The 18340-nt window shown below is 41.4% G+C and overlaps 1 protein-coding gene across 1 annotated transcript; it reads left to right on the top strand.

Moving 5' to 3' along the window:
- The first annotated feature begins 5073 nt into the window (after window positions 1-5073).
- LOC136832924 (uncharacterized) lies at window positions 5074-16639 on the top strand. Its single transcript, XM_067094583.1, has 2 exons — window positions 5074-5601; window positions 16466-16639. Exons 1-2 carry the CDS (start codon window positions 5074-5076, stop codon window positions 16637-16639), a joined length of 702 nt encoding a protein of 233 aa, XP_066950684.1.
- Window positions 16640-18340: the final 1701 nt, after the last annotated feature.

The following is an 18340-nucleotide window of genomic DNA, read 5'->3' as shown; positions in this document are numbered from 1 at the left end:
CTTATGAAACCTGATGTGAACATTGAATTTTTACCACCAGAATTTTGCTCAAACCGAAGTATGATGGTTATAAAAACCATGTCCAGTGCCCTTGTGGATGAGATGTTAGAAAAATCTGGTGTAAACATTTGTCTCACCACTTTGCAGTTTTCATTTACTTCAAAACCAGAGACCATGCCACTTCTTATTCCAGAAAATGGGTCTTATTCACCCTCATAGAAAATGAAAATCATTAAGAATAGAGACTAACTATGATGAATATATTCTCGAGTGTTGCCCATTTTCATACAGTACTGACTTTGTAGCTGACAGGAGCCTTAAGTTAGTGCTAATTGATAACTCACATGTAAATGTTAATAAATAGGGATATTTATCCTTACTTTTAAAAGATACCTGGAGAACTGACTGGATTTTAAGTGTTAACCACAGCCTATTCCTTGACATGTTCCAGCATTTTGCCATCAGACTTGAAATCACTGCCAATACTGATGACAAAATTGAACATTAATCATGTTTACAAACACAGCAAAAGTTCAATTTTGCCACAACAGAGGTCAATGACGTGGAACTGGGACAGGAAAACACCAAAGAATACACTACAGTTATACCCATTTAGATATACAAATACACTCTATACTGTCAACTTTCTTTCATTCTTCTTCAGAAACCATAATTTCAGGGATATTTTTGAAACTGAAATGACACATTTTGATAATTTTAATAAGAGATTGTTCCTTGGATCAACATTTCCTGACTTATTTTGTCCAAGTATGTATTGACTCCAAGTACATATGTCAATACAATGCACTTAATTATAAATTGTAAAATACAAATTACCAGATTAAAGCATCATTTACCTGAAGAGTTTATTTACAAATACAGCACAAGTTTATTTACAAATACAGTACAACTTTGATAAGATTATCAGGTTTGTTACTTCACTGGAGAATCGCAAAATCAGCTGAATTAAAAGGTGCCGCACAGTTAAGAACTTTTAAAGTCACCTACAGAGCCGTCAGCGGAGTCTCCAGTGAACGTGTCATTCGCTAAGTCTCCGCTGAGCAAGTTTTCTATGGTGACTTCCCAGTTTCTTCGCCATACAATTAGTCACGCCTAACGTGCCAGGTCACGCGATTTCAATCAGTTAAACTATATATGTATTTGATCACCTATTATCAATTGTGTATCTTGTGTTTCTTTATTTGCAGGCATCAAGATTATATCCACGTTGGAATTCTGTCTGTTTTTATATTGTAAACTGTACTTGCTCGCTGCATATTGTTAATTATTATTGACCTCAGGTCACACACAATCTCATTGTCTTTCGCGGCTTGACGCCAGTCTGCCGCTATATAAACTGCCTGGATCTGTAATAAAGTAGCAGTCACTTTTACCTGCTCGTTTCTTTTGCACCTCTTACAGTGGTGACCCTCCGGAGTAGTCCTGGAGCCATTAGCGGACCCATACGGCAACTCAGTCTTGGCTCCAGGAACTTACTCACGCCCTTAGCGGACTAAAGAAGGCGCTGTAATCAGCGTTTGGGCGTGCTGACTCTCGTCGGCAAAATCACCAGTGTCATTAACGGACGCACAGGGCGCACTTCCGAGTGTGTTTTGATGCGAGTACCCCACTCCAGTAAGAGGGCAAAGAGCGAGCATGGACGCAGACATCCCCTCCCTCGTTCAGTTAACCGCGAACCTCGCGGACTTGGAGGCCTACCTTCCTCCCATCTCACCCACGCTGAGGCTCTCACGCTCCTCCACACCCATGCCCGCGCCCCGAACAATCCCGGGCCCGGCAACACAGTCACGGGCCGCCCTGTCCATAAAGTTGCCACCGTTCACCCAGGGGAACCCAACAACATGGCAGTACATGTTGAGAGCCACTTCAGAGTAGCAGACCTAACAGACGAAATCCTGCAGGCCGACACAGTGCTTAACACCCTTTTGGAGGAGGTATATAGAAAGCTTATCTCGTGGGTGTCCAGTGCACACCCCCTCACATACCACATCGTGAAGAAGGCCCTCCTCGAGACGTGTTCCCTACCAATTGCCGAGCGGGCCGCCCGCGCCATCGACCTCGCCGTCAACCCGCGGCATGATCTCAACGCGGTAGATGCATGGAGCATGATCGAGGACCTCCTCTCACTCCCAGACTTCGACGGCAGCAAAAAACAGCAAGAAATAAGCCTGTCGCGAGAGATCTACCTTCGCCAACTCCTCCCGGAGGTCCGCACCCAGATTCCTCACCCCTACACCATGCCCCTCGACGTCCTCATCCAAATGGTGCAGCGCCTAACAGACTGTGTAAAAGCTACGCAGCAGCTAACAGCGCCCACACAATCGGTCAGCTCCATTCAGCAGGAAGACGCAGAACAGAGTGTCAGCGTCATCGCCAGGAAACGACCACCGCCCTACAACAAGTGGAATTCCCCGGGCCTGTGCCACTATCACAAGCAGTTTGGCAAAGACGCCTGGAACTGCCTGCCGCCCTGCTCTTTTGCCCGTTCAAAAAACGGGGTTGGCGGCGGCCAACAGGACAGACTGCCATGGCAACCGAAAAACCCACAGGACAGACCACCATGGCAACCGAAAAACCCAGGGGCCCAGAATCAATAGGCTTCTACGTTCGCGACACCGTCTCCGGCAGGATGATGCTGGTCGACACAGGGGCCTTTAGATCGATCTTCCCAGCATCCAAGGAGGGCCGCAAGCAGAAACCGGATCCGACCGCCTCCCTGACGGCCGCCAATGGATCCCCTATACTCTCCTACGGCACCAGGCCCCTGTCGATCTCCATCCTTGGCCAGAGTTATTCCTGGGACTTTGTCGTCGCGGACGTAGGGACCCCGCTCCTGGGGGCTGACTTCCTCGCACACTTCGGGCTGGCAGTCGACATCGGGCGTAAACGCCTCCTTGACACAGACACCTGCCGGTCCCTCCCGTTAGCAATGGGACCCAAGGCACCCGCCATCTGCTCCGTCACCCCCCACCAGTATGCACAGCTGCTAACGGAGTTTCCTGAGGTATTCAAGCCCAAGCTCCACCAAGTCCCCGGGGCCCCAGCCAAACATGGCATCTACCATCACACAACGACGACTAAGGGCCCCCTACACATGCGAAGTTCCGGAGGCTTCCCCCACGGCGCCTTCAGGAGGCCAAAAATGCATTCGCAGAGATGGAGCGAATGGGAATCTGCAAAAAGGCCTCCCCCCTCCACATGGTGCAGAAACCTGACGGCTCCTGGAGACCCTGCAGCGACTACAGGCGTCTCAACATCGCAACGGAGCCCGACCACTACCCCTTGCCGAACATGCAGGACCTCATGGCCTCCTTTCACGGAGCCAAAATATTCACTAAATTAGACCTTCTAAAATCATATTTTCAGGTACCTGTCGCACCAGAGGATATACCAAAGACCGCCATCATCACACCGTTCGGGTCCTACGTGTTCGCCTTCTCCACCTTCGGATTGAGGAACGCCGGGGCGACCTTCCAGCGGCTCATGTACAGCATCCCCTGGGACCTGAAGTTCTGTGTCTGCTACGTTGATGACATCCACATATTTTCCAGGTCTCAAAGTGAACACCAAAATCACATCCGGGCAGTCCTGCAGCACCTCCAGGCGAACGGCCTCGTCGTGCGTTTCGACAAGTGCACCTTCGGCGTCCAGAAAGCTGACTTCCTGGGCCATGAGATATCCCCGGCAGGCATCCGCCCACTCACATCCAAGGTCGCAGCCGTCACCAGGTTCCCCACCCCCACCTCCGTCAAGGCCGTCCAGTTCCTCGGGATGGTGAATTTCTACAGGCGGTTCATCCCCGGGATCGCGCACACCACGGCCCCCTGACGGAAGTGCTCAAAGGCCAACCGAAGTCCCTGTCGTGGGGACCCAGCCAGCAGCGGGCCTTCTCCCTGACAAAGGCCGCCCTCGCCGAGGCAACTGCCTTGGCACACCATGACCTCAGAGCCCCCCTCCAGCTGACAACGGACGCCAGCAACGTCGCCTGTGGTGCTGTCCTGGAGCAGGTCATCAATGGCGCCCCCCAGCCCATCGCCTTCTTCAGCAAGAAGTTCAACCCCGCAGAGACCCGCTACAGCACCTTCGACAAGGAACTCTGCGCAATGTACCATGCAGTCTGGCACTTCAAGTTCCTCCTGAAAGGGACACCCTTCACAATCTTCATGGACCACCAGCCATTGGTTCACGCCTTCACCAAGCAGGGGGACGCATGGTCTTCCAGGCAGCAGCGACACCTCTCAGCCATCGCCGAATTCACCTGCTCCGTCAGGTACCTCCCCGGCAAGAAAAATCCTGTAGCAGACGCCCTCTCGAGAAGCGAGATGAACGCAGTGCAGCTTAGGGTAAACTACGAAGACCTCGCCAGGGAACAGGTCGCAGATCCAGAAAGTCCAGCCTACCGCACCGCTGTCACGTCCCTTAAGTGGAGGGACGTGCCCCTCGCCCCCGGGGGCCCAAGCCTCCTCTGCGACATCAGTACTGGTCAGCCCCGCCTCTTGGTCCCAGCCTCCCGCTGCCGCCAGGTGATCGACATCGTTCACGGCCTCTCACATCCCTCCAGCAGGACAACGGCCAAGCTGCTGTCAAAGAAGTTCGTCTGGCATGGAGTGCAGAAAGATGCCACTTCCTGGGTGAAACAGTGCCTGTAGTGCCAAACCAGCAAGGTGGGACGTCACACAGTCCGGAATAGGCGAGTTCCCGCAGCCTGAGCAGCGTTTCGGCCACATACATATCGATGTCGTCGGCCCCCTCCCCCCATCAGGCGGGTCCAGATATCTCCTGACGGTGGTAGATCGATCTACGAGGTGGCCCGAAGCCACACCGATGCAAGAAGCCACCGCCAGCGCGTGTGCCGAGGCCCTGCTTTCCAGTTGGGTCAGCCGCTTCGGCGTCCCAGACCACATCACAACTGAGAGGGGCCCCGCCTTCCTGTCCAAATTATGGTCCGCCCTGGCTCAGCTGCTGGGGACCACACACCACACCACCACAGCATACAACCTGGCGGCCAACGGCCTGGTCGAGCGGTTCCACAGGTCCCTGAAGGCATCCCTCATGGCCCGCTGCACCGCCCAGAATTGGAAATTTCAGCTTCCGTGGGTCCTCCTCGGCTTAAGAAGCGCCCCCAGAGCCGACGGCACCCCTTCCGCAGCTGAAAAGACCTACGGCGAGTCGCTTGTAGTCCTGGGCGAACTCGTGACGGAAGATCGCCACAATCCATCACTGCAGAGGCTCCATGATGTGGTCGGCAGGTTCGCCCCCTGCAAGCGCCCGTACACTGACAGGTCGACCACTTTCACACTGCCAGGGCTACCATCCACCACCCACATCTTTGTCAGGGATGACGCCGTCTGCCCGCCACTGACCAGACCCTACAGGGGCCCCTTCCGCGTGCTGGAGCGGAACAGCAAGGCGTTCCTGCTAGCACTCCCCGGGAGGAACGACTGGGTTTCAATAGACTGGTTAAAGCCCGCCCTCCTGGAGGAGGACACAGACGTCACTGCAGCGCACCCCCTGCCACAGCCAGGCCCCCGCAAACAGCGGCACCCCAGCAGATATGCAGATTGCTCAGACGCGTCCCACGTCTTGGGGGGGGGGGAGTATTTGTAACGTCACCTACAGAGCCGTCAGCAGAGTTATCGTGTCATTCGCTAAGTCTCCGCTGAGCAAGTTTTCTATGGTGACTTCCCAGTTTCTTCGCCATACAATTAGTCGCACCTAACGTGCCAGGTCACCGATTTCAATCAGTTAAACTATATATGTATTTGATCACCTATTATCAATTGTGTATCTTGTGTTTCTTTATTCACAGGCATCAAGATTATATCCACGTTGGAATTCTGTCTGTTTTTATATTGTAAACTGTACTTGCTCGCTGTATATTATTAATTGTTATTGACCTCAGGTCACACACAATCTCATTGTCTTTCACGGCTCGACGCCAGTCTGCCGCTATATAAACTGCCTGGATCTGTAATAAAGTAGCAGTCACTTTTACCTGCTCATTTCTTTTACACCTCTTACAAACTTATCATTCCCAGATTCTATGCACATGAACTTTAATTTATGTAAGCAATTTGTAAGCAATGTTTCTTAAGATTTAAAAGGAACTCAAAAATACACTGAAAAAAAATTCAGTGAACCACAAGTTATCCCTCAGTCTCTGTGTCTTGGTATAATTAATTGCCTTTGTTAATATAACATAGTCTCCCAACAAGCAGACAAGTGACTCAAATGCCGAATAAATCATCTCAAGGCCTGACACCATTATTTTAATGTAAGTGATTGAGTCTGGTAAATGGTCAGAGACGTGCAAAGCTAATATCCTCCTAACCCGTTCTTCCTCCCCCAGCAGGTCGGACTAACGTCAACCTTCACCTTACACGTGGACCACCTGGCCACTTTATGTTTTGTGAGATACTGCCTTACAAAGTCATCCCATTGCCAAGTAATTAAGGAGAATGTTCAGCACATGACTGGAACATCTTCAGATGTTTTGGAATTTGAAGATTTATCTTGATAATGCTTTCAATTCCAGTTTTTACAAGTTTATGAATTTTTTTCTTAAACTGCACAGTACATGCAAGACTATAAACATATAAAGAACTATAACGATTGTTTTACACTGAACATGCTCGCTAGAGTAGGTCTACAAATTAAAATGACTTTCGATAAGCTCACCAAAGCAGGAATATTCTCATCCTGACCAGTGGGAAAAGAATACAGTTGCTACAATCAAACCAACAAGAAAAAACTAAAAGGCAAACTTGCTACTTTCAACTGGAAAATCATACTTCAGGACTTGCCTTCAAAAAGATACTGGATTCTTACAACTTTATGCATGTTCTCTGGTCATAATTTTGGATATATTCTTGACATTTCATATAATTTCTTCAAGAACAATACCCTACATTTAAAAACTTTAAATAACTGACACTCCAGCCATCAAGCCCAAACACACTTTTTTGGTACAAAACGCTTCCAACCTCACACAACTTTTAGGGTACAAAAATCTCCCAAACTGATATACTGTACTTTTGGTACATAATTTCCAAATTGACATACTTTTGGTACAAAACTCTCCCAAACAGATACACTTTTGGTACAGAACTCTCCCAAACTGACAGAATTTTTAGATATAAAACTTTCCCGAACTGGCAGACCTTTTGGTAAAATTCTCCCAAACTGACACACTTTCTGGGTAAAAAATTCTCCCAAACTGACACACTTTTGGTACAACACTCACCCAAACTGACTTTTTTGGTAAAAACAACTCCCCCAAAACAAACCACGTCGGATACAACTATTCCCAAATAAAACTTTTCAGGTAAAATACCCAAACTGACAAACTTTCAAAACATAATTCTCCAAAAGGACACTTTGGGTACAAATCTCCCCCAAAATCAATCATTTCCTGTGGCACCCACGGGGATGCATAGGGCCTTGATGAACTCACGCCACCACATTCTGTCCTGGGTTAACTCCTCAAGATCTCCCAACACTCATCTCCCGCTTTCCACCTCATCGTCCTCAACCACGTTTCCTTTGGCCTACCTCTACCTCTTCTATCAAAGGCAACCCCTCCCGGTGTATCGTACTAGTCCGTCTTCTATACGCATGGCCTAGCCAATTCCAGTGAGAGCCTAACATACTCATCGAATGGATGCACCCCCGTTACTTCTCTAATTCTGTTATTTGATATCCTATCTGTCCAATTAGTTCCTAATATTCTTCTGAGAGCCTTGTTTTCAAAAGCTAAAAATTTATTATCCGAAGTCACTGTACTGTACTGTAGCATAACTCATGCCCAATAATTAATATACTCCTAACCATTACCTTATGAATTTTGATTTTTGTATGCACAGAAAAATTGCTATTATTCCAAATATTTTTAGGCATTCCCATTGCCTGATGAGCCTTTTTAAACTTTCCATTAATTCTATGTGCAAATAACCATCCTTATCTAAATAAGTTAGACAATCATGTGCATTTTCAATATTCATATTCATGATTCCAGTTTTTCCACTATTAAAAACCAAACCAACCTTTCAATCTTCACACACTAGACAATCCAACATTCTCTGCATTTTATGGTCCCTCACAGATCAAAACTTATTCCACAATACTCTCCCAAACAGACATTTTTTAAGTAAAAAAACTCTCAACCTAACATTTTTTGGGTAACAACACTCAAAGTAACCAAAGTTTTGGTATACATAATTCTCCCATACTGACAAACATTTAGGGTATAAAACATACTGACAATTTTTTGGTCCAAAAATCTCCAAAACTAATACACTTGTCACAAACAAATCACACCCAACACTGTCAGTACGAAATTATCACACAGTGACACTTATATTATTACAAAACTTTCCCAACTGCCACACTTTCGGAGTAGAGTATAAAACTTTCCCAACACCTGTTTTTAGGTACAAAACTCCAAAAATTATACACTGTTTAAGTTAAAATTCTCCTAAACTGATCAACTGTTTGGGTACAAAACTCCCCCAAAATAACCCACTATTTGGTCACAAAACTTTCCTACACTGACACTTTTCAGGTATAAAACTCTCCCAACTGAAACTTTTTCAATATAAAACTCTCCCAAACTGACAAACTTTAGGTAGACTCTCCCAAACTTGCATACTTTTTAGGTCCCATATACTCTCCCAATCTCCAATTTCTGGGCAAAACACTCTCTTAAAGTAACAATCTTTTTAAGCAAAACTCACAAACGCACTTCAAGTAAAAAAAAAAAAAAAAAAAAAAAAAAAAAAACTCACTTCATGGGTGGAACACTGCCCATCCAAAAGATTCCCAAAACAATCAGAATTTCCAGGGGAAAAATGAGCCATTAAATTAACAGGCTTTCTGTACTAACACCCATCCCAAATTAACATCCTTCCTAGTAAAAACAAAGCAAAAAAAAAAAAAAACACTTTCCAGCAAAGAACTTCTCCTGAATATGCACACTTCCCAGAAAGCTCTCTCCCCTATTGACACTTTCTGGGCAAGAGAACTCCTGAACAACACACTTTGAGAAAAATCTCCCACCCAAGCCACAATACTTTCTAGACAAAACAATAAAAAAATTCTATTTTTATACAAAACACACAACCACAAACAGAATTCCTACGCAAAAATAAAATAACAAGGTTACCAACATTCTAGCAGATACATACCTTAAACAGACAGACTTTCCAGGCCAAACTAACAAATTCAGACATCTTGGATGCAAAAGCACTAAAGCTACCAGACATTCCGTTGGAAAAACTGTCACACACCAACAGACTTCCTGAAGGGAAAAGCAGTCATAACTAACATACTATATAAGCCACAAAACTATCACAAACCAACACACTGCCAGAATGCAGATGCTGTATATAAACAAAATTTTTGAAGGAAAGGTATCATGAAGAAACAAATTTCCTCAGTGTCTAAACATTACAATTCAAGTTTCTAAAAGTAAACTATTATATAATAACAAACTTCTTGAATTCAAATGTCTCAAAATGAACTTTCTAAACACAAAATATTGTAAAAAGAACTTCCTGAAATGTCAGAAGTATCACAAACTAATAGATCCATGAAATGCAAAAGTATCATAGATAAGCATAATTTCTAATTCAAAATAAAGCCAAGAACAAATACATTCTAAATCCCACTGGACCAAAAACAAACTTTCTGAATCCAACACATCATTTGAACACCAACTGGTGTATTTCAAACTGTGAACTGAAGACAAAAAATGTTGAATTTTAACATTGATCAGTAACATGACAATCCCAAATCATTACTTGTGACCCAGATAGTCATAAAGAACAGCATACAACATGAACACCGACAGTGACTTTTTAATTCCAAACCCACTACTACCTGATATCTTAATATCAAATCCATTGTCACCAAATTTCATCTGAGTACCAGACTGTCAAAAACAAAAACTTTCCAAATGACAAACACCATTGTCACAAACTAATTCTTTCCATACCACACTCCACTGTTACAAACCAAACTTTGTTTTGGTCCAAAACTCGACCATTATGAAGACTCATCACTTGAATTCACTCCTGAATGAAAAATTCCATTATAAGATCTACCTTTAGAATTACAAAATGGGCATGAGCAATACTTCTGTACACCAAAATTAATATCATGTTTAGAAAGCACAACAGTGATCACAACCCCTCACCACAGCTTCCTACGGCAAAACTGCCATTAACACACATTAATTTCAGACTTTATTCTTTAAATTTCGCTCATTCTGAAGCACCACACGCAAGGACCTGAGTAAAGTCCAAACCACCACCATGAAAATGGCATCTTCAATCCTAAACTAAGAACACTTCACTAGAATTTAAAGACATTCCATGTATGTATTATAAACTTCAATCTCACTAAAACTTTGCAAATCTACAGACATCTTGAAAAGTAAATTGCATATTAATATCAAAACTAAGGAAATCCATAACCTACATCTTGGACCCTGTCAAAACAAGATACCAAAGGTTAGGGATATTACCTGTATATGAACATGTTTTCTTACCAATTATTTCATATAATTTAAACCTCCAATTAGCAAGGTACCCTAAGGATGAGACTAGGGTTTTCATCGACAGGGAAAACCTTTTTTCTAAGAATCAGTCCTTGTGTTAACTAACAATCATTCTAAGAATCAGATCTTACATTCATTAGTCCTGATATTTTGCAGAACCACAAAACTCCCAACATGCCTTTCTGTATGGTGTATTTTACCGTACAATAACCCATCAAACACAACAAAGTTCTTCATTATTGCACAGTACCTTTGTAAACGTGTCATATGTTTTTTTTCTCCATTCTAAGACAAGCCAATTCATCAAAATTCTTCCAGTATAAACATCCATTTCTATCTACCATAATTACTGACAATGCTTCTATCTACCATAATTACTGACAATGCTTCTATCTACCATAATTACTGACAATGCTTCTATCTACCATAATTACTGACAATGCTATAAATTTGTAAGGTTTCTTGCACATCCTCTAAAAACATGGCCATTTATCCCTTCTTTATGTCAAGTGCACAAATGAAATGTCAGCCTGTGATGAGAAGGTGTTTAAGCCCCAAGCTGGTATCCTCTTTTGAAATGATGGCATGTGTCCAAAATATAAATAAAGATATTGTCGTTTCTCGGCTAAATGGATAACTTGTTACTTTTTAAATGTTCTGATACAATTAATTTATAAGTTTTATGACATCTGGTTTGACATAAATCATATTCAGTTTTTATTGATAATTTTGTGATACAAGTTTCATGTAAGCTGCTGAAAAAAAAAAAAAAAAAAAAAGCAGCATGTAACAGCTGATCAAATCCAACATCAGCAAAATCTTATATCAGTGAATGATGCTCAATAAGTTAGAATTTTTCATAATATTAAATAACATGAACTCGTCCAGGAAACAGTACTTTAAAGAACAAAACCTAATAAATAAATTAAAAGGAAAATGTGACAATTCAGAATAAAAAAACTCCCTGAAATGATCATTTTTCTTTGAAAATAATCAAAGACTGAAGTCACTCATAACAGTAATTTTACATGTACCATTACTGTACTAGGTAATTTTAGTCAATTCTCCGTTGTGAAATTAATCCAGTCCTAGATATTTTAATATTTCTTAATTCAGATCAAATAACCCTATCAAAAACAATTTAGAAGTAAACTTGTTCACAAAGATCTAAGACAAGAATTTTTATCGGTTACAAACCTAATTATTGTATAGTACAAAAAGAACACCGCTTTGGCAATATAAACATTATAATCATTTGGCTCCTGCTTAAAGTTTCTCATTTTCTATAAAACAACATACGACTCAAGTTCTGTAATAAGATGTTAGAGAAAATCTCACACGACATCTAAAAGAAAACAAAAAAGAATGACAGTACGTATAAAACTTATAGATTGTCTTACATGTTATACATAGAGAAAATGAACTAAGTTTTAGTCATTACACTTCCTGTTTGATATGAATTCTGGCCTTGAAAATTCTACGAGGTGTCACTACACCAGATCACTGGACACAACATATCAAGCAAGCATTTGCTTATGTACTACGAATGCAGTCATAAGAGTGGACATAAGCTAAGGCTTGTTTCAGCGGTAATCTTACCATACCCTCCTAGGACTACCTTTTACATTTGAATCATCAAACATTCTTCGGCAGTGATAGAATAGACTGGGACACATCTGGGAAAGCACAAGGGAAGTACGTAAGCTTTCCCCATTTGGCAACCAGCTGTCATCTTAAAAAACAGCTCTTTGAGTCAGCTTGGAAGCTGATATTTGGTTGTAATACCTCCAGCCAAGGGCACTCCCTCCTCAGGGGACAGCAAAGGAGTCCTTTATTTCAATTCTTTCCAATTTACATATATGAGGACTTCTGTACTTCAACTTATGTTACTCATTGATAAGCAATTAATGTCTAATTTTCTTTAAACTTCCCAGGTTTATAGATTTAATGTTTTATGACTACTCTAATTCTCACTTAGTCCTCCATTCTAAAATAAAAAATCCTCCCTCGCAAAAATTACGATCACATGAAATTCTAAGCTTAAATCATGGCACAAAACATCAAATGCTAAAAATTTTAAACAAAAACCTTGAGAATTCACTAAATCTTTGGTCAAACAAAATTTCACACGAAAAAATTATCATAATGTCATATCCTAACAACTTAAAAACCAAATATCTGTGATTATGGACCAACTCAACAAGTCAAGAGTGAAAATGGTAAGAGCAAAGTACTTTGTTCCTATGAGGGGAATCAACAGCAAAAGCACCTGGTGTACAGTATCAAAAGGGGAGGACCTAGAAAAGCATGTAGTGTCTACGATTCCTTCAGCAAAGTGTGCCAAGTAAGTACTGATGCTTCTAAGCGTGTACATGTGTACAGGAAGGCTCCAACAGTGCACGGAGTGCAAAATGGCGCTTCAGAGATGCATACAAAACTTCACAAGGCTGCTTCAGAAATACATAATAATAAAGGATGGTTCAAAGTGAGTTCATTTGAAGGATGTTTGGGTGCGTAACGTGTACAGGGTCAAAGAAAAATTATTACTATTATTATCAAATAGCTTAACCAGACTACTGAGTTAACTTTCATAATTCTCATAGCTAGCCTGAAAGGTTTGTTCTTATGGCTTAGGTTAAGACTTATTCACATACAGCAGCATCTTCTTAGAGAGAGAGAGAGAGAGAGAGAGAGAGAGAGAGAGAGAGAGAGAGAGAGAGAGTGTGTGTGTGTGTGTGTGTGTGTGTGTGTGTGTGTGTGTGTGTGTGTGTGTGTGCAATTCATATACTAAAGCCTGTGCAGGAGACTGAAGATATGCCTCTTAATTAGTATCTTCAAGTTCACAAAGAAAATCTGCGGCAAGAGAGTTCTAGGGGCAGAAGCAGTTTCTAGATTATTCTTCCTAATTCAAAAAATTTATCAACCCTGTTTCTATGGCTAAACAACATTGCAAAACATTGGCACTGCTTCAGATTGCTAAAGATTTAGCCAAACCTAGATAACATTGGTTATACAGTATAACCAAGGAGTGACAAAATGTACCATATATTATGGAATCATTTCTGATGCCATGATAGTTTAAATTGAACTTATTCTTGTTCTATTGTAAAATGAACATAGCTAGCAATGACCCCAGTTACAGTAATTCAAAGGTAAATAAAGTTAAAAGACTTTGTGAAAACTGAGCATCAGGTTGAAATACAGAAGTCCTTGAACATCAAAAAAAATTTACAATTTGCTATTACAGTACATAATTTACCCATTATACAAATTTTAAAGTTAAATTAACAATTACAGTTAACTGAATCTTGACTTGCTCATATATTACTGAAATTTAATGGAAATTATAAGAAACATGGTATACTACAAAACAAAAGATACTGTAGCACTGGAACTCTAAAATTTACAAACCTATAAATTCCACTTAATAAAAAAGAATTATGTAAACCCACAAGCATCTAAAATATGTCCTTAATAAAAACTGTTACTATAAACATTGACCAAAATGGCTTTCCAAGTCAAGGCAACACTCTTTCACTGAAATCTCACTCTTGATAACTATCGAAATTTCACTGATGCCCATATGATCTGTACTGTACTTTACATGGCTACTAATATGGCTTCATACCAATTCTCTTTACAGTGGACCCCTGCCAATTCGCAGTTCCGGATTCGCAGCTTCACCTATTCGTGGATTTCTACGTGGAACATATTTACATATTATTTGCAGAAAATTTGCCTATTCGCAGTATTTTTCATTGAGAAATATTCACAAATTACTGTATTTTCATATCATTTTCACGACTAAATGCACTTTTTGTGATAAGACTATCAAAATATTCAGGTACTGTATAAGCATTTTTAAAGGTTTTTTTTGGTGTTCTGAACTATCAAAATAGGCAACTATAAGCATTTTTAGAGGGGTTTTAAGTATTCAGGGATTTGAGCTATTGGGGGGGGGTTTAAAGGTACACATCCCTGCAAATACCGGAGGTCGACTGTATCTCTTTCCGATTTGCTGTTGAACTTCCTTCACCCTAACATAGCCTAACTCTAATTTACACCATTCACAGAAAATCAATCCCTTCATAAAAACGCCTTTCTTAATAGCTGTTAATTAAACAGCTACTACCGTATCCTAATTACTAACAAGTCCACCAAGATAAGAATTTCCATTTTACAATAAAATAAGTCTTGAAAATATTTACTTGAAACACTAACTAGTTCTCAAGATGATTTGAATCCTTCGAGAAAGTCTACCTAACATTGTGGCACTAAGATGAACAGAACCTTTTCTTATTCATTAATATATCATAAATATCCATGAGTTTACTGAACCATAGATCTAAGATACCTATATTGTTAACAATACCAAAAGAGGTCTGGTTAAACAAATCATTTATAACTAACTAACTAACTAACAATACCAAAATCCATTTAAAGCAACATTTTGAATTTGAGTTTACTTACTGAGTCATTTACCTTTACATAATCAGAACCAAATTACCCTTCAAGTAATAAATTCAATTTGAATAATGACATTTATTTAGCTAAAATATGGTTAGTAGTGCTAAGCTGCCTTTAGAGTAACACTCTTGAATTTCATTTTACTTATTTAAATTTTACTTATATTTAGATCACTTACCTACAATACTACGTACTGTCAACTATACAAAACTATTAAGTAACACTTTTAATTTGGAATTTTCTGATGCTAGAAATATCTTGAAAAATGCAGAGATGCCATGGTAATACAGTGCTTGATAAGAGACTTATGAGAGTACATAGTATATCGACTTTTAAGTTGAAGGGTAAGCAAAACGCATTATTTTCATGGCAGGGTTTGTACAATTATACTATTGTTAAATCACTGAACAATTAATGCACTTCTCCTCTATTAATAATACTGGAATAAAAACTAATAAACAAAATTTTGAAATATCCCCTACCCTAGAATGTAAACATGTAAATATATCAGCCTGTGTTCTCTCTCCTGTATTGAACAAGGCCTGTACATAACCTACCTGAAACACACATACCAATGCTTTCAAATGTTATAGACACAAGACCTACAAGTATTCCATTCTTAATAAAAATATAACTTAATGAAAAAATTACAGATTATGGCAATGAAGCATATAAAAAAGTTTACCACCAAGTCCAAAGTATAATGGAGACAAATTATCAAGAGCCATTTGTACTTAAGCTTGAAATAGTATCGATTTTGTGACGGTTAACACCTCACAAGTATTGTTCTACAAGTCTATTCCTAGCTACACTAACTACCACAAAAGTATTCCATGAAACCAATCAAACCTATTCTAACTTATGAACCACTTGTAATCATATATGTACTTCAGGAAAATGACTGAAAATAAAAAAAAAAAACATTATACATCTTAAAAAAAACTTAAACCAATGCAAGTTTTAAATATAATCAAGTAAAAAATGCACCGAAGTTTCTTTGGCGTAATAAAGTTTTCTGTAAAGCTTCTACAGTGTATAATTAAGGCCACTGAAAATAGATCTATTGGTTGGTGGTCTTGGTATAATGCTGTATGAGCCATGGGCCATGAAACTTTAACCAACGCCCAGTGGTGGCCTATCCTATGTTGTTGCTAGAAGCACGATTATGGCTAACTTTAACTTAACATAAAATAAAAACTACTGAGGCTAGAGGAATGCAATTTAGTATGTTTGATGACTGGAGGGTGGATGATAAACATACCAATTTGCAGCCCTCTAGCTTCAGTAGTTTTTAAAATCTGAGGGCGGACAGAAAAAGTGTGGACAGAATAAAGTGCGGACAGACAGACAAAGCTGGCACAATAGTGCTCTTTTATAGGAAAATTATAAATTGTCAATTAATTTGTATTTTTTATACCTAAGAAACCTGAGGTCAACATTAGGATAAATCTTCTGGTGCCAGCTGGAAACCGGTTTAAAAATCAAAAACTTATATGCAAGGAATCTGTGGCATCTGGCACGCAGATGAGGTGGAAGCAGGTCAGAGACCAGCTGGAACCTCATGACATATTCAAGCTTTCTTCCAACCCAAGATGAGACATAACAAGGGTGGCTAGAGGTGGCCAGTCTTTGTTAGGACCTCAAGTTTGTTAGCTATGAAAAATACAAATTAAGTAAAAATTTGTCATTTGTTCATACGGGGAACAAACCTTCGGTCTTAACATTACGATAGACTCACACTTGGAAGGAGGTATGAGAATCCTAAACCAACTGGAGATTTGGCATGCCTGATCACTCTTCCTAGAAATTAGAGTTCTAAGGAAGACAACGCAAGCCTCAGAGTTGTTAGGTAGGTGGGTATCTAACACCCAGTCCACTGGGTTAAAATACAGTGCAGCAAGCTAGACTCATTACACAACTTACTGAGCAGCCACCACCAGACCCAAGGAAAAAGTGTCCAAGGATGGGCAATGTCCTTCAGGTAGAAGGAAGTGAACATGGTCTGACGAAGCCAAGAACCGCATTCAAAACCCTATGAACAAACAAGTTCTTCTTAAATACCAAAGAGGAACCTATTCCTCTGATGTCATGTGCCTTAGCACGCACGGTATTGGAGACAGAACTTGACGATGAGGCCGATGAGGCACAGGCTCACCTAATTACCTCATGCAGCCAAAACATAACAGTATTCTTGGACATTTCTTTCTTGGCTTGGCACCTAGGTCTTAGGTGACGAGTCCTTTTCAGTCAGCAATGCAGTCCTCTGTTGGGACAAAGCAGTAACTCCTGAGGATCGCCGTTAAAAACTCCCTGAGGGAAGGAATGGAAAACAAGGCAAATCTGTCATCGTGAACCAAGGGATTTTGAGTCTTAGCTATGAATTCTGGACACATTTGAAAGCCACAGACCTCCACCCCTGGGGTGTTTAATGTCATAATCTAGACCATGGAGCTCACCAACTCTCTTCGAGGAAGCCATAACAAGACTGCTCAAAGCTCTTGAACAACATAGAGATTTCCCAGGATGAAGAGATATCCACATCTTTCAGATGGAGAACTAATCCTAAAGCAGCCCTGTAGCCCTTCACAGCAGAAACAGAAAGGCCTTTCTCTGTTCTGAGATAGACTAGGAAGTCCGCTATCTGTTGAACAAAAGTTCCGCGTGAAGAGAAATCTCATCGACGATACCAATCACAGTAGATGGCCCACTTGCCCCAGTACACGGCCGACAAAGATCTCCTACGGTAGCCAGACATCTGAGTCGCTGCTCTGCAAGAAAAACCTCTCACTCATAAGACATACTGGATAACCTCCAGCTGTGAAGAGACAGGGGCCCTACTGACTGATGGTACCTCTCTATACGAGGTTGGCAGAGAAGATTGTGCCAAGGAGGAATCTCTCTCGGCACTGCTGACAGCAGGGACAGAAGATCAGGGAACCACTCTGCTTGGGGCCACACAGTTGTTACTAGGGTCATCCTGAGATTCTTGGAACTCATCACTCTGTTCAGGATATATCAGATCAGGCAGAATGGAGGGACGGTGTAAGCTTCCAGGTTGTCCAAACGATGTTGAAGAGCATCCTCTGCCACAGCAAATGGATCCAGGACCACTGAACAATAGACCTCTAGCTTTCTGTTGAACCTTATAGCAAAGAGGTCTAACATGGGTCTTCCCCACGGATGGAACAGCCTGTCCACTATGCCCTGATGCAGAGACCACTCCGTATCTAGATCTTGTCCCTGACGACTTAGCCACTACATTCCTTTTGCCTAGGATGTACCTGGTCATGAGCCCCA

The sequence above is a fragment of the Macrobrachium rosenbergii genome, chromosome 50 (assembly GCF_040412425.1).
Source record: "Macrobrachium rosenbergii isolate ZJJX-2024 chromosome 50, ASM4041242v1, whole genome shotgun sequence".
NCBI classification, from domain to species: Eukaryota; Metazoa; Arthropoda; class Malacostraca; order Decapoda; family Palaemonidae; genus Macrobrachium; species Macrobrachium rosenbergii.
This window is presented reverse-complemented; position numbering and strand designations above follow the sequence as displayed.